General features: G+C 33.2%; 1 protein-coding gene across 2 annotated transcripts in view; it reads left to right on the top strand.

Moving 5' to 3' along the window:
- Nucleotides 1-26,733, top strand: part of LOC132745565 (polyphosphoinositide phosphatase-like) — a 47,452-nt gene that overhangs the window by 13,442 nt on the left and 7,277 nt on the right. Inside the window, exons 9-21 of one of the 2 annotated variants that reach the window (XM_060734512.1) lie at nt 978-1,140; nt 2,375-2,472; nt 4,079-4,212; nt 5,679-5,792; nt 7,574-7,709; nt 8,867-8,925; nt 9,430-9,596; nt 12,257-12,395; nt 13,164-13,222; nt 13,719-13,854; nt 15,675-15,758; nt 19,495-19,548; nt 25,436-25,684. In XM_060734512.1, coding sequence (XP_060590495.1) covers nt 978-1,140; nt 2,375-2,472; nt 4,079-4,212; nt 5,679-5,792; nt 7,574-7,709; nt 8,867-8,925; nt 9,430-9,596; nt 12,257-12,395; nt 13,164-13,222; nt 13,719-13,854; nt 15,675-15,758; nt 19,495-19,548; nt 25,436-25,684 — 1,592 coding nt within the window. The remainder of the gene's footprint in view (nt 1-977; nt 1,141-2,374; nt 2,473-4,078; nt 4,213-5,678; nt 5,793-7,573; nt 7,710-8,866; nt 8,926-9,429; nt 9,597-12,256; nt 12,396-13,163; nt 13,223-13,718; nt 13,855-15,674; nt 15,759-19,494; nt 19,549-25,435; nt 25,685-26,733) is intronic. The other variant, XM_060734513.1, reaches the window with a different exon arrangement.

Raw genomic sequence — 26,733 nt, 5'->3', positions numbered from 1 at the left:
CTATTGTTGCTAATAAGCAAGACACGATTGAAACATGAAACTTTCGCAAAGATAAAGTACAGTCCACAATTTTCATTTTCAACTCCATCAAACACAATTAGCATTGTCAGTTAATATTTTATTATATGAATTCATAATATTCATTCCTTTTCTGGTTATCTTCAAATATTTTGATACTTTTATGATTTATCATAAAAATGCATGCTTTGTTTTTCCTAGATTGTAGAAATGTATTTTTTTAAGTGACACATTTTAAAATGTATGAACGAATGACATTACATAATACTGTAATATTTGAACCCCCTTTATGAAGTAGATTGCTTAACTGGAGGCTTTGTGTTGTTATAAAGACACCAAATTAATTTTAAGATTGCCTGTTTGAAGGAAAAGTTGAGATGAAAAAGCTATGATTGCTGCTTGATTGTTTTCATGCAAAAACTTTACTGTATCAAATAATTAAAACATTTTAAAAGTTACTTGTCAAGGGGCAGGTATTAGACAAGGGACATAATTCTGAAAGCTCAATATTTTTGGAGTTATGCCTTTTTTTTTGAAATTTTCAAAAGTAGTTATTTTAAGAGAGGAATGTTTACACTGTATGCTGTGCTCTTGTCTTGTCTTGGACTTGAAGTAACTTTTAGAGATTATTGTTTCATTTCATCTAGGTTTAGACCAGTGACGTGTGTAGAATTTTAGTTCATTCCTTCAATCCGTTTTCAAGAATTATTACTCTAATTTTGAAAACGACACAAAAATTAAATGCGTTGCAATACTTTTTCCCTCGTATCAGGCTAAGAATAGCACAAAATATGATTTCAATATATTTCATAGCATATGTAATCTTATGTGTATCTTTCTGTTTTAAGTGCTAATCTAATAATAATAATTGTAAGAAATTCAAATTTATGTTTTTATGCTCAGTGGAGTTCCTTTAACATGTATCTTGATATTTTTTTTTATTATTATTATTTTTTCAGGGCTCTGTAGCAAATAAAGTTGAAACAGAGCAAATTGTTTATGACACATCAGTAACAGACCTTCACAAGAGTAAGATAGCTTCATTTGTCCAAATGAGAGGCTCGATACCCGTGTACTGGTCACAGGATATCTCTAAAATGGTGCCGAAACCTGTTATACAATGTAAGTTTAGTTTAAAGTGGCATTATCCCCATCCAAGACAATGAAAAAATGAGCATAATGTCACTTTAAACATATTTATTTAACCCTAAGCATTTTTAATATCTTAAATGGACTTGTCCATCTTTTAATTTGGACATAAAACATTTATCATTTTTGGGGAAAATATCAAAATGTTTACTGACTGAATCAGAAACCTATAGTTTCTGTAAGTAATGAGCTTTCTTGGAATATGTGGAAATGATCCATGTAAGGAAACTGTTAAGTTAGCTAAAATAAGGTCAGAGGTTGTAAATTAAGCATTCTGTCTACCTTTGACTTACATCATAAATTGTACATTGTCAGTTGGGGCGTCCGTGGCCGAGTGGTTGAGGTCATTGACTTCAAACCACTAGCCCCTCACCTCTGTGGGTTCGAATCCCTACAGGGACTTTGGATTCTTTCATGTGAAGAAGCTATTCAGCTAGCTTACGGAACATCAGTGGTTCTACTAAGGTGCCCGTTCTGCCTGAAATAATGCACGGAAGGGCACCTGAGGTCTTCCTCCACCAGTAAAGCTGGAACGTCGCTATATGACCTATACTGTGTGATGTGACGTAAAATCCAAAACAAACAAACACTGTCAGTTACAGCTTTAAGTGCACCAATGATTCTTTCAATAAAGCTGGAAAGTCACTATTATTATAACCTATAATCTATATTACAAGGGTTTGACATTTAAACCCAACAAGATTTTAAAAATCTAATTTCTTTTTAACTCTTGCCCTGCTAAATATCTTGATATCTCTGGGAAAGAGCGGTTATCATTTTTAGGGGAAAATTTCAAAAAATTTTACTGACTGAATAGCAGTCAGTGCAGACCATGATCCATGCCATCTGATTTTGGTCTTCACTGGTCACATGGGTTCATTCTTTAGCTATTAGCAGGTTAAGTGTAAATTGTATTTGAGTATGCAACGATCAAATATACTCTATTGATTTAAGGAAAGGTCTTTCAGCTGTGTGATCTAGTTTTTGAAAGTAACATTAAGATCCAAACTGTTTTTACTTTGGATTGAAACCAAAACAAAATTCAAGAAAATTTTATGTTTTTTTCTTTCTTTTTTTTCTTCTTTTTTTTTTATGACACATAGACACAGTATAGGTCATATAGCGACGTTCCAGCTTCACTGGTGGAGGAAGACCTCAGGTGCTGTTAACAATATATGAAAATAAAAGTATTTTTATAAATTTTCAGTGGATCAGAGGGACCCGTACTTTCAAACTGCTGGAATTCATTTTAACAAATGTTTATACAGATATGGTTCACCTGTTTTGCTCCTGAATCTTGTAAAGGTAGGGGTTTTTATTTTCAGTAATTTAAATGGAAATATTGTCAGAAAATAATACGCTGCTGTTCTATTTAAAATGTGCTTGAAAAAAATAGATGTGATGTCATATGATTGATGATGTCATGAATGAGTGTGTATGTTGTTACATGGCAAAAATCATTAAAAATGACTTTAATCCACTAAAAAAAGTATGCAATAAATAGAATATTGGCTTGTTTTGTAGGTAGAATAGAATAAATTTTATTTCTAATCATGGGCCTTTATCACATGATAATGATATTGTACAAGATGAATATGATATTAAATTATATTTCACTTGTGAACACCAGTTCTTATATTTCCACATGTGAGAAATGTGCTGATAAGCTAGACTACTGGATAAGAATAAGAAGAGCTATTGTAGTCACCCGAGCCTCGGTGTCCGTGTCAGCATCGGCGTAACCACTTATGTTAAAGTTTTTGTAATACCTCCAATATTTTCAAAGTCCATTGACATATGGCTTTGAAACTTTGCACACTTGTTCACAATCATGCCACCAATCTGTAGACAGGAGAAGGTAACTCCATAAAGCATTTTGACAGAATAATGCCCCTTTTTCAACTTAGAATTTACGTTACAGTTTTTGTAATACCTCAAATATTTTCAAAGTCCATTGACATATGGCTTTGAAACTTGGCCCACTTGTTCACCATCATGTGTGCAACCTGTAGGCAGGAGAAGGTAACTGTATCAAGCATTTTGACAGAATTATGTCCCTTTTTTGACTTAGAGTTTACGTTAAAGTTTTTGTAACATCTCAAATATTTTCAAAGTCCATTGACATATGGCTTTTAAACTTTGCACACTTGTTCACCATCATGACCCCAACCTGTAGACAGGAGGAGGTAACTCCATGAAGCATTTTTACAGAATAATGCTCCTTTTGCAAGGTAGAATTTGCATTCAAGTTTAAATACCTACTCAGATATTTTCATATTCTATTGACATCTGGCTTTGAAACAAGTTGAAATTTTATACTTTTCTTTGAGAGCATATTAATAGGAATCTCTACAAGGCCTTTAACTGTTATATGGATTTAAAGAAGAATTTTGCCCTTTTGTAACCTTAGAAAATTTCAAGACTCTTTTCCTATCAAGCACCAAGAATAGTCGAGTGTTGCTGTCCTACCGACAGCTCTTTTATGTATTTTGCATCCCTTTTTGAACAACAAGCATTTTCTACCCATGCTGAACAAGTGTTAACTAGTATTTTCTTATTTCTGTTTTGAACTATAAGGAGTGTTAAAAAATGAATGCATCTTGAACATTACATTGTTCAATATTGCAAAAAAAGCATAAGGAAATGAGGGTTATCGAGTAGTATACCTAAATAGACAATGAAAATACCTTTAAAGATTGGATCCGCAGACTGAAACTTTGTATATCTGTTGCAGGTGAATACTGTGAGGAAACGAAATATAAAAATTTAAATTTTACGAGCTTAGATGTATTCATGTTAAAACATTTCTTCTTTACAGTTTAATTTAACCAAATCCAAATTCAATCAGCTTATAACCATTTTGTATATTTATTTGAAAAAGAGGCAGTGCTTGGTTTTTTTTTCACTTCAGAGGAGAGAGAAAAGACGGCACGAGAGTCAACTGTGTGATGAGTACAAAGAATGTAGAGCTTATCTGAACCAGTTTTTACCACCTGATAAACAAATGGTCTATATAGGCTTCGATATGGCACACTATACTAAAAAGTAAGTCTGTGTTTCGAGTGAAAATGATACGAGTTTGTAAATGCTTGATATTCTGTTCGTTGTTTAAACAAATATGAGAAAATTAAAACTTATTTTTGCAGAAAGAAACATTATTCATAATAGATAATGTTAATTGTTTTCAAGGTAATTTAACACTAAAATAAATATGTAGCATATAGCATTATGGTGTCTTAAGATAAATGTCCTGACCTCTATCTGTGAATAGATCAATTCAAATTGAGAATGAATGAACACTGAAAATTAAATTTAAGAGTAAATGAACACTGAAAATCAAATTTGAGAGTAAAAATTAATGAACACTAGGAGTAAATGAACGCAGAAATTCAAATTTAAGATTTTTGTACTTTGATGATTTTTGTACTTTGATAAATATTGAACTCTTAGAATTACAAGCACACAATATTTTGTTTATATATATGAATGTTATCATTTATGACTATTGTTTCATTTCAAGGAGAGAGTTTCTTAAAAAGCTTTTAGCTTTCTACTCAATCCTTTTTGCATTTTATTGTAATATATTGTGTATATATATTTGACAGAAATAGAATATTGTTTAAACCAAATTAAAGAGTAAAAATTAATGAACACTGGGAGTAAATGAACTAAGAAAGTCAAATTTAAGAGTAAAAATTAATGAACACTGGGAGTAAATGAACACAAAAAGTCAAATTTAAGAGTCAACATAAATGAACACTCACTCACTGACAGGGAGTAAATGAACACTGAAAGTCAAATTTAAGAGTAAACATTAATGAAAACTGGAAGTCAATTTGAGAACACTTGGAGACAAATTGAGAGTATATGATCAGCACTGTTTTCCTGATCTGCTGTACATGTACATCTAAGATTGTTAGATTACCACTGGTACTTAACATGGTAGGGAAAACACTAGTACACATTTAGGTTAATTTTATCCCTAAAGAATAACATAGCAATATATGCTAGGTGTTAACTTTTATAAAGTATTACTTTGTAACCCCTTTGACTTGCCAATATGTGAATAATATTTCTCGAAAAACCGAGAAATATTCCCGAATATGTTGAACCTTAATGAAACTCGAAAATAATGTATTTGCTAATGAATTGGATCACAGTATTTGACACTTATTTTGTAATAAGAGATATCTCAAGGGGCTTCCTGGGCAGAGTAGTTAAGGTAATTCATTACAAACCACTTGCCTCCCACTGCTCTAGGTTGGAGCTGTTCTAGCATCTTCAGATTCATTCCAGCTGGCTTACGGAACGTTGGTGGTTCTACTCAGGTGCTCGTTTGTGCCTGAAATAATGTACAGAGAGGCACCTGAGTTCTTCCTCCACCAATAAAGCTTGAGAGTCACCATGTAGCCTATACTGTGTTGGTGCTATCCAAAACAAAAAAAAAGATATCTCAACAAGATTTTTGTACTATGAATATATTTTGATAAATTCTACATTTTTGCTTTCAGAAAGACTAATAATGTACTTGACAGACTAGCTGGTATCTCTAAAAAATGTGTGAAGCAGACGGGCTTCTACTTCCATTCGCCAAATCTGAAGGAGGAATTCTGGGAAAGAGAGGAGTATGAAATAATTGTCTCCCTTTGTTACCACACCAAAATTAAAGATTACAGGCACATTAAAGCAGAACGCCTCCAGAGTCATGTTTATTATCATTAAAATTTTGGAAATGTATTTAGAATTAAAATATTGTGAAGTGAACAATTTAAGCAATTTACACATTGCAATCGGCACTTAAAAACCCACGAAAATTACCAAAAAGTGATCAATATATGCAATAACAGCCCTTACTGCGTGAGTAACGCAGTAGAAATATGGTTAGAAAATACTGCAAAAGCAGTCTTAAACCACATATAACATGTATAATATCACTTGGATTTTGGATGTTTATACCTTTCTTATAATTTTAGTACATTTTTCTCAAAATGGATTTTCTTGAAATATTTTGTGTCATCTGGAGGCGTGCATGCAGCCTTAAGCCTCAGAAAAAATTTTTCTCTTTTTTTTTTAAAGAAAGAGCAAATATGTGTTTCATAATGTTGTAATTATGAAATATAATTATTTTAAATGCTTATCGCCAAAAGTAAAACTTTGTCAAATGTGAAATGATATCTGATAAAGCAAAATGTAAAATACTAAATCACGATAACTGTACTTATGGCCAAAATTATAGGAAGCAAAAGATGTCTCGGCTCTAATGGTCAATGAGTAACATTTTGGAAACTGTAACAGCTAGGTCTTCAAAAATTAGAAGCTTTTCAAAAATGAAAATATTTTGAGGCTAGTTGTGCCTAAAAGATAAAAGCTATTTTGAAAGGATTGATTAATTAATTGTTAATTAATTGTTGCACAAGATTTCATCGAGAAACAGTTTGTGGAATTATGACATTGGGTCAAATACGTCAGTTTGTCTGCACTGCATGAGACTATGCCAACGGATTGAAAATAAATTCTATTTAATCCAACTTCACTTTAAATCGCCCCCACCATATTTTCTGTGTATAATATCAGATATTGACTTTACATGTGTATGAAACTGTGACATATACATCGATGAACAAGGTCAATTGTTTAACTCTCGGAATAGGTCTATTTTTACAAGTATAAAAAAAGATTGTCATTTATTTTGATGTGTATTTTATGTTTTGTATTTCATTTATTTTTTTTCGGCAAAATGAACAATCTTTTGACAAGTTTCGGCATGAAAAAATTTTGTCCAATTGCCGCAATTTCTGCATGTTGCCCAGTACTATTAAATGGCGGAATTATCTAATTGTCATATTCAATGACATTTTGACAAAATGTCATGGAAGCTAAGTTTGTGATCATTGTTTATAAGGCATTTAAAAAATACCCAAAGAACAATTATCGTTCAACATGGCAAGCCTCTCTGTTCTTACTATAGTAAAAAATTATGTTTTTAGATAAAAGCAAAATTTGGTACTTTAATAAAATAGATTGTTGCCTTGTTTTAATAATTATGTCTTAATTGCCAGAGATCTATATATTTTATCAAAATGGTTTCAAATTGTACTTTTATGAAGTAAATTTTAAAGTTAGAAAACTTTAAATAAAATTGTAAAATGAATAAATTATAATTGTAAACTTTAAGATCTATAGATACTTTATGACTTCAAAGACAGCATCATTGTATTGTTAAATTTTCAACAGATGTATGTTATGTAAGTGTTATATGACATATATTGTTCAATAACTACTACATGTACGTGCAGGAAGACATGTATTCATGTTTTTGATAATGTTACATATTATCAGGATTATTACATGTGTGAAACTTTAGTGTGAAAAAAGTACTTGTACTATAAGTGTTAATTATTCACAGATTTGAGGGAGTCCTTGGATACAAAACAAGTACGGGAAGTAAACAAACTGGAGTTGTGAGGACTAATTGTGTTGACTGTTTAGATCGAACCAATACAGCGCAGTTTGCTGTGGGCAAATGTGCTCTTGCATATCAGGTTTGTAAAATGTTAACTAAAATATAGCATAATGTGTAAAATATTAACTCAAACACAGCATAATGTGTAATATTTTAAGTAAAACACAATATAAAATGTGATGTGTTACCTTAAATATAACACAATGTGTCTTATGTAAACTTTAGAACGACATATTGTGTAGTATGTAAACTCTAATACAACACAATGTGATATACATACATGTATATTTAAACTCTTATACAAAATATTGTGTAATATGTGAATTTCAATAAAACACAATGTGCTATACATACATGTATATTTAAACTCTTATACAAAATATTGTGTAATATGTATATTATACAGACATGTATGTAAACTCTAATGCAACACAATGTATAAAATATAAATTCAAATTCATGTTCTACTACAGAACGTATTATATTTATTTCAAGTGTAATACAATGTGTCGTATGTAAACTTAAAAGGAGTCCAAAGTGTAAAATCTTAACTCAAAAACAACACGTGATATTTTAACAATGTATAATTCTTAATTTCAAATTTATAAGTGAACTCAAAACAAAACAAAACAAAATGTAATTTTTTCTAACACGTATACAATATAAAATGTCCTTCTGTTTTTGAAATATATTAACTCATTTGTGACACAAAATGCACCAATGCTTTTAATAATTATTATATGAATTATTTTTACTGTAAAAGTGTACCCAGTTACAGGATAAACAAATACACAAAAACATACAATATTTGATTGATAATATTTTATATATAGATAAGAAAACCTATAAAAAAAACTGTTTGAAAAACTTAAATTGTATAGAGTTTCCAAGTGTATACCTTCATGCACTTATGCTTCAAATGGCATGTCTTTTGTCTTTGTAAAAACAGGAAGACACAACAGCCATACTTCAAATAATGCAGAGTGGCATGTCTTTGGTCTTTGTTAAAACAGGAAGGCACAACAGCCATACTTCAAATAATGCAGAGTGGCATGTCTTTGGTCTTTGTAAAAACAGGAAGGTACAAAAGTCTGCATAATTGTGACCTTTATTGCTTCAATGTTATATTAGAATTCACAATAAATGATCGATGCATGGCAATTTTGTAAAATATTTGTTTTTGCATTGTAATTAAGGCAGCCCATTCCAGATTATCATTCTTTCATATATTTTCAGCTGTGTGCATTAGGTGTTTTATCATCTCCAGATTTAGATTTTGATACAGATTGTCTCAGGTAAGTAGTTGTTTTTAGTTTGTCTACACTCAGAACCAGAATTAACCATATGTCCAGCTGAGTGGTTAAGGTTGTTGTCTTCAAACTAGCTCTGCGGGTTCAAGTCAGGAACTTGGGATTCTTTCGTGAAAGGAAGCTATCCAGTTAGCTCACAGAACATCAGTTTACAGATAATCAGTGGTTCTACTCAGGTGTATGTTTGTACCTGAAATAATACAAGGAGAGGCACCTCAGGTCTTCTTCCACCACTTGAGCTTGAAAATCGCCATATGACCATTACAGTGTTGGTGCGATCTAAGCACAAAAAAAAAAAAAAAAAGTTTTCCAAAGATACACGCAGGTTATACATGTAGGTATTTGAAATATATTTAGTCTTGTGGTGTAAAAGTGCTTAATCTTCTATCAGTTCTGATTTAATTTGATGATTTTATATATTCCCTTTGTGTTGATCAAGTTTTGTTAGTTGTATGGTGTATGCTTGAATGATTTGATCTGTGTCACTAGGATGCTTGAAGAGTTATATGAAGATCAGGGTGATACAGTTGCTTTACAATATGGTGGATCGCACCTGGTGCATAGGATAGAAGGGTACAGGAAAATAGCGCCATGGAAAGCTCATTCTTTAGATATACTTCAAACATTGTCAAGATATTACAGTAATGCATTCTCTGGTAAGATTAACCTACCAATTACAGTCAAACCTAATCCGGTTGGATCCCCGGGACATGCTTGGGTAGTTTAGCGCGGAGGAAGGTAGTCTAGTACTGGTGTAACTCTCCAGGAACGATGGTTAGGAAACTACCCGCCTATATGACTGAAATACTGTTGGCAAAAGGTGTATGATGAAATAAACAAACAGTCAAACCTTTGTTAAAGGCTATATCTGAATAAAGGTAATCTTGAAAATGAGGGCCACTTTCTCATAACACCTCATCGATGAATTGGAAAAAATTAACCTCCATTGATGAAATGGTATAAATTCACCTCCAAGTAAAGACCACTTGTCTCTTCAGTCATGATTTGTTGCTCCATTTGGTGGCCTTTGTTCACAGGTTTTGCTGAATATTCAAATCTAAATTAGTATTTGTTTTTGTTTTTAGCTCACCTGTCACAAAGTGACAGGGTGAGCTTTTGTGATCGCTTTTCGTCCGGCGTCCGTCCGGCGTCCGTCCGTAAACTTTTGCTTTAAATGACATCTCCTCATAAACCACTGAGCCAATTCCATCCAAACTTCACAGGAATGTTCCTTTGGTGGTCACCTTTGAAAATTGTTCAAAGAATTAAATTCTATGCAGAACTCTGGTTGCCATGGCAACCGAAAGAAAAATCTTTAAATATCTTCTTTTAAACAACCCTAAGAGCTTGAGCTTAGATATTTGGCATGAAACATCTTCTAATGAGTGTCTACCAAGTTTGTTCAAATAAAAGCCCTGGGGTCAAAATTGGCCCCGCCCCAGGGGGTCATTGATTTTCCCTATATGCATATAGTAAAAACTTAAAAAATCTTCTTTTAAAGAACCGTAAGAGCTGGAGCTAAGATATTTGGCATGAAACATCTTCTAGTGAGTGTCTACCAAGTTTGTTCAAATAAAAGCCCTGGGGTCAAAATTGGCCCCGCCCCGGGGGGTCATTGATTTTCCCTATATGCATTTAGTAAAAACTTAAAAAATCTTTGTTTAAAGAACCATAAGAGCTAGAGCTAAGATATTTGGCATGAAACATCTTCTAGTGAATGTCTAGCAAGTTTGTTCAAATAAAAGCCCTTGGGTCAAAATTGGCCCCGCCCCGGGGGGTCATTTATTTTCCCTATACGCATATAGTAAAAACTTAAAAAATCTTCTTTTAAAGAACCCAAAGAGCTAGAGCTAAGATATTTGGCATGAAACATCTTCTATTGAGTGTCTACCAAGTTTGTTCAAATTAAAGCCCTGGGGTCAAAATTGGCCCCGCCCCGGGGGGGGGGGGTTATTGATTTTCCCTATATGCATATAGTAAAAACTTAAAAATCTTCTTTTAAAGAACCGTAAGAGCTAGAGCTAAGATATTTGGCATGAAACATCTTCTAGTGAATGTCTACCAAGTTTGTTCAAATAAAAGCCCTGGGGTCAAAATTGGCCCCACCCCGGGGGGTCATTGATTTTCCCTATATGCATAAAGAAAAAACTTAAAAAATCTTCTTTTAAAGAACCCAAAGAGCTAGAGCTAAGATATTTGGCATGAAACATCTTCTAGTGAATGTCTACCAAGTTTGTTCAAATAAAAGTCCTGGGGTCAAAATTGGCCCCGCCCCAGGGGTCATTGATTTTCCCTATATGCATATAGTAAAAACTTAAAAAATCTTCTTTTAAAGAACCCAAAGAGCTAGAGCTAAGATATTTAGCATGAGACATGTTCAAATGGGTGTCTACCAAGTATGTTCAAATAAAAGTCCTGGGGTCAAAACTGGCCCTGCCCCGGGGCTCATTGATTTTCCTTATATGTTTATAGCAAAAACTTAAAAATCTTCTTTGAAAAAACCCAAATAGCTAGAGTTTAGATATTAAGCATGAAACATCTTTAAGTAAATATCTACAAAGTTTGTTCAAATAAAAGCCCGGGGGTCAAAACTGGCCCTGCCCTAGGGGTGTCATTGTTTTTAACTATATGTGTTAGTGTATAGTAAAAACTTAAAAAATCTTCTTTTAAAAAACCCAATGAGCTAGAACTTAGATGTTTTGCATGAAACATCTTCTTATGGGTGTCTACCAAGTCTGTTCAAATAAACAAATAAAAACCCTTGGGTAAAACTTGGCCCCGGGGGGCTATATACAGGTGAGCGACCTCAGGGCCATCATGGCCCTCTTGTTTTTTATTGGTTGAGTATTCTGTTGTCAGTGTCTTATTTGGACAGCCCTGATATATTTAAAGATAAAAGTTCAAAGTTGAAACTTATTGGTATGCCTGTGTGAACGAAAAGGTGACTAAAAGAATACTGAGGGATACCAAGAGTTATATTAAAAAATATAGATAAAAACCCAAAACCCTATGTGATATAATTTATAGAAGAAGTATTGCTCTATTATATTTGGTTTATACAGAATTTGTTTTAGTCTGATTCGGTAGCTATAAGCTTACAGACATACTATATTCGAATCCGTTCCTGGAACCAACCAGTACTGAGCAATGAGTGAAAAGTTTTTTTGCTTAAGGAAACAAGGATTTGCCCCTGAGAGGATTTGAACCGATGCGGCTAGCGATGATTAGATTTTTAGTCTGACGCGTTAACCACTCGGCCATGCCACCACTATGATATTTGTGTAATCTAATGAATTGTGTAATGATGTTTTTCTAGACTTGGAGAAACAGCAGGCAACCAATGTATTCCTTGGCTTGTTTTCACCTAAAGAGAATGCACCAAACATATGGGATCTACCAACAGATTTTTACCTCCACAATAAAGATGCTATGGGCAAAAAATACAAGACGAGAAGGTAATTATACTTGACCATGTGAGTCAGTCTAGCCTACACTATCATGTTATCAAACCAGACTTTGTTCTGTTGATTGGTCAGTTTTTTGCTCGACTGTTTGAAGAATAGGGAGAATTATTGAACTCACTGTGATGCGGATGTCAGCATTGCCATCACTATCACACTTCGGTTAAGTTTTGGCAATGCTAATTGGTATTTCCAAATCTACTGAAGGAAATGGGTAGAAACTTCATGCACAAGTTCTGATTATCAAACATGATGGGCACAGGTTAAATAACTGTGACATTTATTTTAGAAAGGCAACAGTTAATTTTTATTACTTACAATTTGTATATGACTATAATTAGATAACCTCTCAAATCTTATTTATCTTATTTAGTTATATAGTATTGATGAAACAAAAAATCTGAAAACCAAAATATAATAGCTGAACATGTGCATTATATTCTACAACAAACAGAATAATCCTTCTGTTCAAGAATGTAATTTGTCACACGCTTTATTAGAGTAATCCCTTATCAAGTGGTGTTACCGTCGTAAATCAAAGAGATTATACGTATTACACTGACACATTTAACATACTTCGAAATTTATGTCAGGCTATAGTTTAATTTACTTGTTTTAGAAACCTTATTGGCAATTTCACTGGCCATTGTATATCATATTCTACCCACTGGTTAGTAAACTCTCACTAAATCCAAATGAAAAATTGTAACTCTTGTTCGAAATATTATGTTAAATATGTATTTTCTTCTGTATTTTTTCCAGTTACACAATGTGGTGTGATCCAAATGTATTTGATCACCTTCCATTACCATATGCCGAAGGTATTGAAATGAAATATACTAACTTGAACTTCTAAAGTATTATTTTCACAAATTTTCAAATGTTCAATGACCTTAGGATATTGCAAAAATGCCAGTTATGTATTATCTATGATAAAGGCTTGATAAATGACATTTTAAAAAAAATTGTACCTAAATACCATATTAAAGTAAATATATACGGAATAGATGGATGAATTTACAAGTGGCATCATGGCCATGGTTAATGTTTCAGACTAGTTATCCTCAGATTGGTTGCTGTGTGGGTTCAAGTCCCATCAGGGGCAATCTGTTGTTTCTTTGAGGAAAAACTTTACTTTCATTGCCTAGTACTGGCTGGGTCTAAGAATTGATCATCTTCTGATACTAATGGCCGAACCATTAACATTATTGATTACTTGTGATGGTACAAATTGTATCAAATATTGGTATCCGACAATTGGAATGGATTAATGATAAAGTGATTTTGTTTAATCTACTGTGAGTATATATATTTCAGCCTGTAAAGCAGTCAACAGCGTGATGAAAAAGTTTAGGAAAGGGGATGAGCGTATAGATTTATTCCTGGAGCATTATAAACCTTATGAGAGGACGGAGTTTCAGAAAGTTTTTGAATCAATGTGTAAAGCTATAAGGTGAGAGTTATATCTAATGGAAACTTCTGGGAACAATTACAATCTTCTTTATAGTTATACAAGCATATCATAATTCCTTCAGCAAAAATGGTGGTGGGGCAGTGTGTGGAAACAGAGGTAATGATTCTCAATTCAATCTGATGAAAGGAATTCTGATCCCCCATGCAAAAGTTTTCTTGTTTGGAAATTGATAAATCACCTTCTTTTGTTGTCTTTTTGGTCTCTTGCTAAGTATAAAAATACATTTATTCATACTGGTAACCACAATTTATAAGTTTACAGAAATATATGAGGGTTGTTCTGGAAGTTCTGAGAATTGTTTTATAGCACACGTTGTAGTCGGGTTAGCGTAAATATAAATATATACGCATTTATTTCAATATATACTGTACAGTATCTGAAAATATCATCATCATAGACACAGAAACTAAAACATAATAAAAATAGTAAATAACCATATAACAAACACCCGGAGCACGCCAACGTCATTTGCAACGTTATGCGACGTTAAAGTCCATTGATCGTCGCACCTTTTCAACGTAGTCACCTGCAATTTTGATGCATTTCCTGTGTCGGCTGATCCACTTATTGTATGTTTCCACGTACCAGCTATCGGTAAAGGACGAGACTATAGCTTGCGTATACTTAACAAGATCGTCAGCTGAGTCAAAGCGTTTCTGTCGCAATTTATCATGTCTTTTACCGAGTCCTTAATAGAACATGCAACAACAGACTGCCGACCGCATCTAGAATCGTCTTCGATGGAGTTTCTTCCTTTTTTAACGGACTGCATTTCTTGTATTATCCTGTAGAATTGATCATTTTCATTGTTTCTGTGGAAGACTTTTCCAGCGCAACACAAAATTTCACGATGCTTTGCAATTCAACGTCACCTATTGACGTCATGTTGTTTACTCAGTGGCTCTGGGCAATAACTTTAAAACAGTGTTGATCCGTTGAGAATTTAAATAACGTTATGATATTTTCAGGAAATGACGTCATGACGTTCCGCTGCTGACCAGCGTTTTCGCGCATTTTTTACGTTATCAAAATTACGAAATATTATTAGTGTAGCGCATTACACCTTTCTTTAGAGTCGGACTGCTCCGGTGCGGCGTTATAGTGTTGCTATGGTTACTGCTATTTCCGGCTATTGTTGTCTGATTCTATTCAATTTTTAGGAATAGTTCCGTGATATGCTAATCTTAGTATGTGCAAAATATTACGTCTTAGAAACAAAAAATATAGGAGATATGACAAAATTCCAAGAACTTCCCGAACAACCCTTGTACAAGCAACGTTCTTAAATTTAAAAGAAATGTGAAGAATTTTGAGAGAAACCATCTGTTGGGGACTTGGATCCTCTTGAAATTCACCATGTGATCTTCATAGTGTAACACTTAACAGTTTATCCATCTCCTTAAAATTAAGTTAAGGTTGCTTAAACTCCAAATAGCTTACTTCAGCTATCTCACAGACAGTTGGTGGTTCTACTCGATTACCCACTGGTGACAGAAATAATGCACAAGTTGCTTTTAATAGACTTGCTTTAACAGAACAGAACAGATACTATATTTTTGACTTGTACATAATACATTGTCATACAAATATAAACAATTTTACAATACATACAAACGTAAATCTTGTTTGTACTTACAAAATATAGTATTTTTTGGTTAAAATTAAATTTCTTTCAGATTTTGAATAAGTTTTCCATGATATGGTAGTAAAATTAAAGATATGGAAAGGTCTCATTACATGTATATTACAAATATGTATACTGGTATATCCACTATTTTTTATATTTGATTATTTTACAGCAATTTTAGACCTAAGATTGGAAGAAATTTAACCCCTGGTAGTCCATTTGAGAGAAAAGTCACCCCAGAGGCAAAGGAAAGCAGGTATATAAATTGCAATATTTATATATATCATACTAACTTAAGTTCTTATGCATGCACAATATATGTTATTTTGGTTTTGGAGTGATATATGTGGACATATTACCTGCTAAGATTTTATATCACCCGAGTCGTTAGGCGAGGATGATATTTTATCTTGGCAGGTAATATATCCACATATATCACTCCAAAACCAAAATTATAATTTTATTACCCTTCCCCTGCCGAGTTTAGACGATTTTTTAAAGAATCAGTGTTTTTTCAAATGAAACGTCGAAATAAGATTCCCTTTAGGGTACCCCTTCATCACAACATGACGTCACATAAATACATGACGTATTATTCCCGTACCTAACGAATGTAAACAAGAGAAAAGGAGTAGTCTATTGAACGCACTTTTTTGTAATTAATATCAAGCTTTCACAAGGTCATATTTGTTTTCAATACTGATGAGGATATGTATCATTACTTTACTTTGGTGAACATTTATCATTTGACAGTTAAAAAGTGCTTGTAAATCGGAATTTACACCGAGTAAAATCAAACCGTACTCGCATCACCTCAGCGCATTTTGTTTACAACGGGGGTACCAAACAGGGAAATTTAGTGTGTATATTACCCGTCTGGCTCGGTAATATCAATTTCTTTAGGGTGATCAATAACCAATCAGAAAGGCCGAAAAAATCTGGAAGGGTATTACAGTTAAACTTCGTTCGCTCGAACTCGGATCGCTCGAATACCTCCTTTCGCTCGAACTCATCGTCCAGTCCCGGCAAAATTCCTATATAATATATATTGTTCTACCTCGGATCGCTCGAACACCCATCGCTCGAACTCTCGAACATAATCACTGGTCCCTTCGGCAGAAATATAGTGTAAATCACACCTTTTCGGTCCAACACAAACAGACAACAAAAGTTGCAGGTCGACATGCTCTAAATAATTGACAGTCGGTGACACATGTTTTTAACACCTCGTGATCGTGACAAAGGCAATTAAGGTTAATTGATACAAAATAAAAGGTGTTGTAACCGATTTGTTTGTTATGATAAAATTGTATATTTGCCGTCCTTAGTAACGATAAAAAGAAAACAACTCCTGAAATGCGCAAAAGACAATAAATAAATGACGTTTACCCGGACGACTTTAATTACAACCGTGGTTCATGTATCGTGAATTGTAACAGTGTAATCTATTTATAGAATGATACTTGTACGTGTTTATTTTAGTAAATGACTACAAATATATGCTGCTGTAAATTTTTTTTTATATTTAATTAATTCATTGTTTAAAATAAAATTAATTCCATAATAGACATATAAATATATTTGAACATTGTTCACAGTTTGGATAATGATCGCCCAATCGAATTCAACCAATTACAATATGCATGAATATAGATTAACACAGTGAACCGTTAATGGATAATAATTCTTAATATGACAGATGTTCTAACAACAATTATATTGACGTATTTATCATTTGACCTATATGTAAGCTGGAAAACCTTTAGACATATGTTCTATGTAATAATAGTTCAACCTCGGTTGGCTCGAACTACCGATCTCTCGAACAAATTTTCACAGACCCTCCGAGTTCGAGCGAACGAAGTTCGACTGTAATAAGTTTTGTAATCTCTTAGCCTTTTGTTGCCTTTTCTCATGTTGTTTTATTGTCTTTATGGCATTTAATAATCTTTCTGGCACAAAAGCATGATCTTGCAACATAGTGTTGTGGTTTTAACCTCATTTTTAATCAGAATTTTATAGATCGAAGACCAGTCTAAAATAGTTATTTGCTCAATATTGAATCTTTTTAATTAAAATTGTGCTTTAAATTTTAACTGTTTTCTTCAACTTATTTATTAATTAACATTTAATTAAGTCTAATTTATAAAGGTTGTATAACATTATATTAAAGATTTAATTGTTTTGGTATAAGGTGAGTATTAATAATCAAAATCCTCGAAGGACCATCCAATGTTTATGAGTATTAATTTGTATTGTGTCTCAAGTCATGTAAAACTTTGTTTTGGTTGTTTTTACTTGGGTTTTTTTGTTTGTTTCAAAGAACAACATTTCTGTTATAAATCTGCATTTCCTAAAACAACTTGCTTCTTTTTAATGTATATACAATTGTTATAGTAATAGGTGATGAAGAAAATGATATATTACAGTTCATTTGTATTTAACGCAAAGGACATCACGTCAGTGTTATAACACTAGTGAAATATTGTTTTTATTACATGTCTTTATCACACATCCGTGCCGATTTTGCGACACGGTAAATATGGTATTGCACGGCCGTGCATATATTTTGACATGACATCATTAGAGTTATACAAACATAGTGTAAAGACGCGCTAAATGTTAGCATTATACTAAAGACGTGTCAATGAAAAATGACTATTAAATTCGTGTAAGTTCATTACTGAATTTATTGCACTTGTTGAATAAAATAATATTATGCTCGCCAGAGGCTCGCATAATATAATTTTATTTAACTTGTGCAATAAATTCAGTATTGAACTTACACTCATTCAATATCCTCTATTTATTACACTCTTGCCGGTGGTCTATGTGATAAAATGATATATAGCATTTTTGACAAATTTGTATAAAGTAGCTGTTGCATGTAATTCTAAAGAACAAGACTGAAACACTTGAAAAAACACCACATAATCAAACAGTCTATGAACATTGATCAATGAAGGGTCCTGATTAATCACATGGGGAGTTAAAATTCTGAGAGATAATTATAATAAGAGACAATAGGTAAAAGAAGAAAAAGGTTGTTTATCAGGGTACTGTAAGATACAATGTATTACAAATTTATTAAAAGACTTCCCAGTGTTCTGATCAACAATTATATAAGAAAGTGTTGTTGAGCGGATGATATTGATCAAAACAAATTACATTCACGTCCTAAAATGTGGTGCTAATTTTTATTATGAATCATTAGAAACCAGTCCTTAATTGTTAAATGGTACTAGAGTACTTTAGCCGACCAATCAAAAACAATCTTAAGTGTATGTAAAAAATTAGCACACTTTCTGTCAAAAGTACAAGGATGCAATAAAAGATGTTTTGTTGTGCTTTCTGGTAAACATTTACACACTGAACAAAGAGATTAAATTCAAAAAAAAAAAAATTAGAAAAAACAACTTCTTCACTTTCCATCTTCTGATAATAGGGCGTTTGTTTTAAAATGGAAATTGGACAATTTGGAAAATAAAATTTACCAGATGAAGAATTTTATAGTCATATGATTAAACAATAACGTATGAAGATCACGGTAAAATTTCCAAGTCTCTGGACATGGCTAATGTGATATTCACCGAATAGATGTGATATTCACCGAATAGATGTTATCCTGAACTTGGCAAATATGTGTTTTTTCCCCAGTTAATCTTTAGGTACAAACAAACTTGTACTGTTATAACTTCATTGTGCACTAGTCTACCTGTCACATTATAGATAAGTCAACCTGTTAAAGCTGTAACTGTAAAAAATTTATTGTACCTACGGATTAGCAGGGGGAAAAAACGATTATTCTTAATTCCTGAGTTAATTGTCTATTCATAGTTGTCCGATTTCATTTTTCAAATACAAACAACCAATATTTTTATATGAGTGTTTTCTTCTTTTGAATTGTGCTATGTGATCCCTATCACATACCTGCCAATAAAAATGGGGGGATAAAGAAAATTGATATATTGTATTAAATTGCTATATAACAGGCTCGTGGCTTTTTCAAGAAGAGGCAGTGGATTTTTACTAAGCTACTCTGGAAGGTTATATAATTATCCTAAGTAATGTAGATAGTTTATACCCATCCTCCATATTTAAATCCCTACCAGTCTTTTTTTGAAATATCAATTTTTTTTTAATGCTGTTTAGCATTATGGAACCCAGAAATTGAAATTAATTGAGTTTTTTTAGCTCACCTGACCACGAAGTGGTCAAGGTGAGGTATAGTGATGGTGCTATGTCTGGTGTCCGTCGTCGTGCGTAGTGCGTCGTTCGTCGTCAACAACTGGGTTGTTAACAGTCTAGCAGTCACAGTTTTGATTGGATCATTGTCAAACTTTGTCAGAATGTTTGTCTCAATTAAATACAGATCGAGTTCGAAGATGGGTTTTCTTGCATATCAGACTGGCGTTTCCGTTAGTTTAACCCATGCTGGAAATTTCATCTGGCATGGGGGGTTCCAGATGAGTCGTGTGCTGTACAATGGCACGATGAAGATGACGTCATTTTACCGTTATGAATGATTTTGTAATTCATACGCTGTTGAATGAAAGTAGTTACGGTTGTAATGATATACATTTTCATTGAAAGTAAAGATAAAGAATTTAAAATATAATGGAATATGGTAGAATATGTAAGAAAAAATATCTGACATATGTTTGCGGTTCGGATTGGAATATCCATCCCTCGGTCACCCGCCCATGGGCGGTAGCTCGGCAAGCCTCGTTACCACCCAATGGGCGGGTCACCTGGGGACGGAAATTCCGATCCGAACCGCAAAATATGACAGATATTATTAATCTCGAGTCAAAAACTAGGTCACAGGAGCTAAAAATAGAAAAAGCTTGTTAACACTCTAGTGACTGCAGTTTTGATCCAAATATTCTGGAAATTTGTCAGGAAGGTTGTTTTGATGATTTCTAGGTCAAGTTCGGAGATGGGTCATCTCCCTCCAAAAACTAGGTCACAGGAGCTCAAAATAGAAAAAGCTTGTTAACACTCTAGTGGCTGCAGTTTTGATCCAAATATTCTGATATTTGTCAGGAAGGTTGTTTTAAAGATTTCTAGGTCAAGTTTGAAGATGGGTTATTTCCGGTCAAAAACTAGGTCACAGGAGCTTAAAATAGAAAAAGCTTGTTAACACTAGTGGCTGCAGTTTTGATCCAGATATTCTTGAAATTTGTCAGGAAGGTTGTTGTGATGATTTCTAGGTCAAGTTCAAAGATGGGTCATCTCCGGTCAAAAACTAGGTCACAGGAGCTAAAAGTAGAAAAAGCTTGTTAACACTCCAGTTTTTATCAAGATATTCTGGAAATTTGTCAGGAAGGTTGTTTTGATGATTTCTAGGTCATGTTCAAAGATGGGTCATCTCCGGTCAAAAACTAGGTCACAGAAGCTTAAATAGAAAATCTTTTTAACACTCGAGTGGCTGCAGTTTTGATCCAAATATCCTGGAAATTTGTCAGGAAGGTTGTTTTGATGATTTATAGGTCGAGTTTGAAGATGGGTTATTTCCGGTCAAAAACTAGGTCACAGGAGCTTAAAATAGAAATGATGATTTCTAGGTCGAGTTTGAATATAGGTCGTCTCCAGTCAAAAAATATTGCCTAAATTTGGAACATAATATTTTTAACACAATAGAGGTCACATTTTTGACTCAATTGTCATCAAACTTGGCCAGAATGCTTGTCTAAGACATTGCTTGGATGCGGTTGATGGGTCAGGGGAGCGATCCAGGGCCATCATGGCCCTCTTGTTTTAATATTTCCAATGTGATAGGTATTGCAAGAAATACTAATAATAATGATTTCTATATTGCAATATTTTCTAAGCATTTATGTGTATTATAATTATTATACCCCCACAAATGAAGTTAAAGGGGGGGGGGTATAAAGGTGTTAGCGTGTCAGTCGGTCTCCTTCATGGTTTCAGGATGATAATATAGTTTTAATGAGGTATTGAAATCAAACTTGGTATATAGCAACCTTATGTGGAAACCTTTGTTGGTATTGCTTTTGGACCCTTTTGGGTCAAGGTCACTGTTACTTGAAATAGAAAAATGGTTTTTCGGACAATAATTAGGGTTAGGAATGACATATTGTAATCAAACTTGTTGTATAGCAAGGTTATATGAAGACCCCAGCTGGTATTGCATTTGGACTCCCTGGGTCAAGGTCACCATTTCTAAAGATAGAAAAAATTGTTTTTGGACAATAACTAGAGTTAGACATGAGATATCTTAATCAAACTTAATAGCAAGCTTTTATGAAGACCCTGGTAAGGATTGCATTTAATTGGATCCACTGAGGTCAAGGTCACCGTTTCTAAAAATAGAAAAATGGTTTCCGGACAATAACTAGAGTTAGGAATGAGATATTGTAATCAAACTTTGTGTATAGCAAGCTTATATGAAGACCCTGGTCGGTATTGCATTTGGACCCCCTGAGGTCAAGGTCACCTCAAAAAATAGAAAACTGGTTTCCGGAAAATAACTAGAGTTAGAAATGAGATATTGTAATCAAATTTGGTTTATAGCAAGTTTTTATGAAGATCCTGGTTGGGATTGCAATTAATTGAAATAATTCTTTGTATACGGTTAATACTTTATTTACTATAGGTTGAGTTCAAATTTTTCCTCAGACCACTTATTTTTCAAAATGTCAAAGTTGCTGTTGGAAGAAATTAATCGCCTTCAGTGATAGGTCTAGTTTATGTAGTTTAAAGAACTATGTATTGCAATATCAATGTATTGCAATATCAAGTGAGCATAACTGTCTATTGCAATAATCAAAGGAACATAAATTAAATTATGTATTGTCACCTTGATGTAGTAAAGGGTTAACTCCTAACATAATTTAATAAGAGTAAACCTGTAACTGCGCTAAGATGACAATATTATTATAATAGGCTGATCATTATTTGCAATGTATTGCAATATTGATTGGTCATAGCTCAATATACAGTAAATTGCAATAATTGAATAGCATTTATGTGCAGCTGGTTTTATAATATTTACTGAGTGACAAGTACAGCATATTGCAATATTTATTGCACAGTACATTGTTACAATATTTTTTGCACATATTGCAGTGTATTACAATATTTGTTGCACATTCAGTGTATTACAATATTTGTTGCACATTCAGTGTATTACAATATTTGTTGCACATTCAGTGTATTACAATATTTGTTGCACATTCAGTGTATTACAATATTTGTTGCACATTCAGTGTATTACAATATTTATTGCACATTCAGTGTATTACAATATTTGTTGCACATTCAGTGTATTACAATATTTATTGCACATTCAGTGTATTACAATATTTGTTGCACATTCAGTGTATTACAATATTTGTTGCACATTCAGTGTATTACAATATTTATTGCACATTCAGTGTATTACAATATTTGTTGCACATTCAGTGTATTACAATATTTATTGCACATTCAGTGTATTACAATATTTATTGCACATTCAGTGTATTACAATATTTGTTGCACATTCAGTGTATTACAATATTTATTGCACATTCAGTGTATTACAATATTTGTTGCACACTACAATGTATTACAATATTTGTTGCACATTACAATGTATTACAATATTTATTGCATACTACAGTGTATAGCCATATTTATTGATCATTTCAGTATTTCTACAGTTTTGTCTTAGATTAACAGTATGGTTTAGAATTTAAATGGGCGACCTTACATTATTTTGAAATATTACTGAGCCTATAACACTATCCTTGTTGAAACAAAGTGGTAAGCCTTCTCGTGAACCAGCCAGGCTCAGGCCTGTAACAACAGGCTCGATACTGTTGGTAGCTGAATTTTTGTAAATTTTAAATGGATTGTTCCAAATTCAAAGAAGGATAAATTCATGACGCAAATTCAGCAGACTTAGTCACAATTATACATGTATAATGCCTCAAAAACAAAGAAATTTTTACTTCTCTAGAATGCCATCAAAGGGCAAACGTGTATCTTAAATTGTGGTTTAAGAGAATAAAATGCTTGTTACCTGAAGAAAATAAAAAAACAAAATTTTTTTAGTGAAATAATTTGTCATTAAAGTAGCAAAGTTTAAACAAAGTATTTTGACTTCATACAAAATATAAATTCACTATAACTATACTTATTGCCAAAAAGCAACAGATAAAAAAGATTGTTAAGGAAATTGGCCAATGGGTATCTTTTTGGATACTATAAAAGTACAACAAAATTGAAAAGCTTCTGAGAAAAAGTGTTCCTGAAGCATAATGCGCCTTTAAGAATTGAATAATTCTTTGAGCTTATAAGGGTTGTAATAGACCTCTTACAAAAGGACATGTAATTATTTACACATATTCTTGTAAGCTATTATCAGTTGTAAAAATCCCCTTAATAGCTTGTTTTAACGAACTATTAAGAGCTGTCATCGCCTAATTATTTGTCCATTTAATTAAGCTAATACTTGTGGTAATTGAACCGTCCGTCCGTCCGTCTGTCCGTCCGTCTGTCTGTCCCGAAATCTTGTGAACGCAACTCCTCTTAAACCGGATGGCAGATTTTGCTTAAACTTTCAGGGATGAACAACCTTAATGTGTAGATGGTAGTAAAGGAAGGAATTATCGCTGCGACCAAATTTAACAAAATTATGGCCCTTTGTTGATTGCTTCATTATATACTATGTAGAAATTTTTTGAATGCAACTCCTCTTAAACCGGATGGCAGATTTTGCTTAAACTTTCAGGGATGAACAACCTTAATGTGTAGATGGTAGTAAAGGAAGGAATTTTCGCTGTGACCAAATTTAACAAAATTATGGCCCTTTGTTGATTGCTTCATTATATACTATGTAGAAATTTTGTGAACGCAACTGCTCTTAAACCGGATGGCAGATTTTGCTTAAACTTCCAGGGATGAACAACCTTAATGTGTAGATGGTAATAAAGGAAGGAATTTTTGCTGCGACCAAATTTAACAGAATTATGGCCCTTTGTTGATTTTTTCACTATATACCATATAAATGTTGTCAGTGGGGGCATCCGTGTCCTTTGGACACAGTTCTAGTTACAGGTGTATTAACTTTATTCTATAGACAGATGTTATTTATAATTGATAGAAACATAAACTTTGATGGAGTTAGTGGTCAGTTGGGTCAAGGTCACCAGTGCTAAAAGTAGATTTTTACATATTTGCTCATACAGCCTTTATTAAGTGACAGATATATTTTATATTTGGTCAGAAGATAACTTGCATGGTATTCATCCTTTTGATTGTGGTAGGGATCAGTGGGTCAAGGTCACTTGTGCTAAAAATAGATTTTTACACTTTTGCCCATAAAGCTTTTGTTTATTGACAGATGTATTTCATATTTGGTAGGAAGATAACTTGCATGGTATTCTACCTTTGGATGGAGTAACGGGTCAGTTGGGTCAAGGTCACCATTGTTAAAAATAGATTTTTACACTTTTGCCCATACAGCCTTTATTTATTGACAGATGTATTTCATATTTGGTAGGAGGATAACTTACATGGTATTCTTCTTTTGGATAGAGTTAGAGGTCAGTTTGGTCAAGGTCACCAGTGCTCAAAATAGATTTTTACACTTTTGCCCATACAGCCTTTATTTAATGACAGATGTATTTCATATTTGGTAGGAAGATAACTTGCATGAAGTTGAATATTTTTCAACTTCACAAGTCAGAGCAATGACTTTGCAACTTATATTTTTCACAATTTAATACAAAATGCCATGACTTTGTCAAGCTATATAACTTGTGTTTACAATTTTTTGGCAATTATTCTGTCCATAACTGAGTGAATGGGTAAACATTTTTTTAAATATTGCTACTGACAAGAATCTGAGCCGGGGACATTTGTGTTTTACAAACACGTTCTTGTTTCTATTTATCATTTAATAATTTGTGGGATTTCTTTCAGATATGAGGCAAATCCGAACATCAGTGGGAAAGATTCAACATCGTCAGTGACGTCTAACATGTCGGAAGAGGGTAGTTCAAGCAGCGCGAGCAGCGTGGAGGGAGATATTATAACTACGTCCTCAGAGGACGAGACCAGCTACAATCATATCAGTATGTCGGACTCAACATGCTCAGATGAGAAGAATATATATGGGTTCGATCCTGCAAGATTTGAGGAGGATGTGGGTACACAAGATATGTATCAAAGGTATGATTTTTTTTATGCGCCCTATAGGAGTGAGTACTAAGTGTGTGGGGGAGGAAGGGAGGGGCATATAGATTTGCCTTTGTCTGTCAGTGAGTCAAGCTCTCCTGCAGTCAAGCTGTCTGTCTGTAGTCTAATAAAACTGTGAAATGTGGTGGAATGTATGACCTATATAAGGACACATTTCTAGTTACATGTGTACTTGTAATTTCCTTAAGTGTCACAACTTGATTTCCATTTAAGATACAGGTTCTGACTACAATGTAGTACAAGAAGCAAATTTAAAAGTGACCAAGTATTGCTTTTGTCAGTAATGAAGCTGAAATAATGTATGGATTTGTTTGTTGGGTTTTTATGTTGCACCATCTCTGCAGCAGACATATGGTGACTTTCCAGCATTACTTGCGATGGATGACATCAAATGCCCCTCAATGCATTTTTTCAGAAATGAACTCAGGCACCTGAGTAGAACCACCAACTTTCCTTAAGCTAGTTGAATGTCTTCCTCACAAGAAGGTATTGCCAGGATTCAAACCAACAGCAGTGAGGGGCAAATGGTTTAAATTCAATGATCTTAACCACTTGTCCACAGACAATCTGCTTTATGGATTAAACTGCTACAGATAAGGATTGATGTGGATTGTTTCTGATTAAGTATTTCAACCGCCATCAACAGTATGTCTATTGTCATCATTTGTCATTATATTTCTGATTTGCAAGCAACACGTTTCAGAAAAAAATGTAATATTTCATTTTAAATACACTTTGTAATTGCATAAGTTTCAGAAAATTTTAAATACATGTAATTGCACAAGTTTCAAAAATTTGGAGTTATTCATTTTAAATCATTTTGTAATTGCATATTTTAGTTTCTGAAAATTTGGATTATTTCATTTAAAAAACTTACACAAGTTTCTGAAAATTTAGATTATTTCATTTCATGTATATTAATTGCAAAAATTGAAATAGCCAAAGAGGACAATTATAGTTCTTAACTGATGGACATTGCATGCCCATACTCATAGAGTTGAATACTCATAGAGTTCAAGAGT

This window comes from Ruditapes philippinarum, unplaced genomic scaffold (assembly GCF_026571515.1).
Source record: "Ruditapes philippinarum isolate M1 unplaced genomic scaffold, ASM2657151v2 ctg2257_1_1_1_1, whole genome shotgun sequence".
In the NCBI taxonomy this organism is placed as follows: domain Eukaryota; kingdom Metazoa; phylum Mollusca; class Bivalvia; order Venerida; family Veneridae; genus Ruditapes; species Ruditapes philippinarum.
The sequence above is the reverse complement of the archived record's forward strand: the minus strand, read 5'-3'. Positions and strand labels throughout refer to the sequence as shown.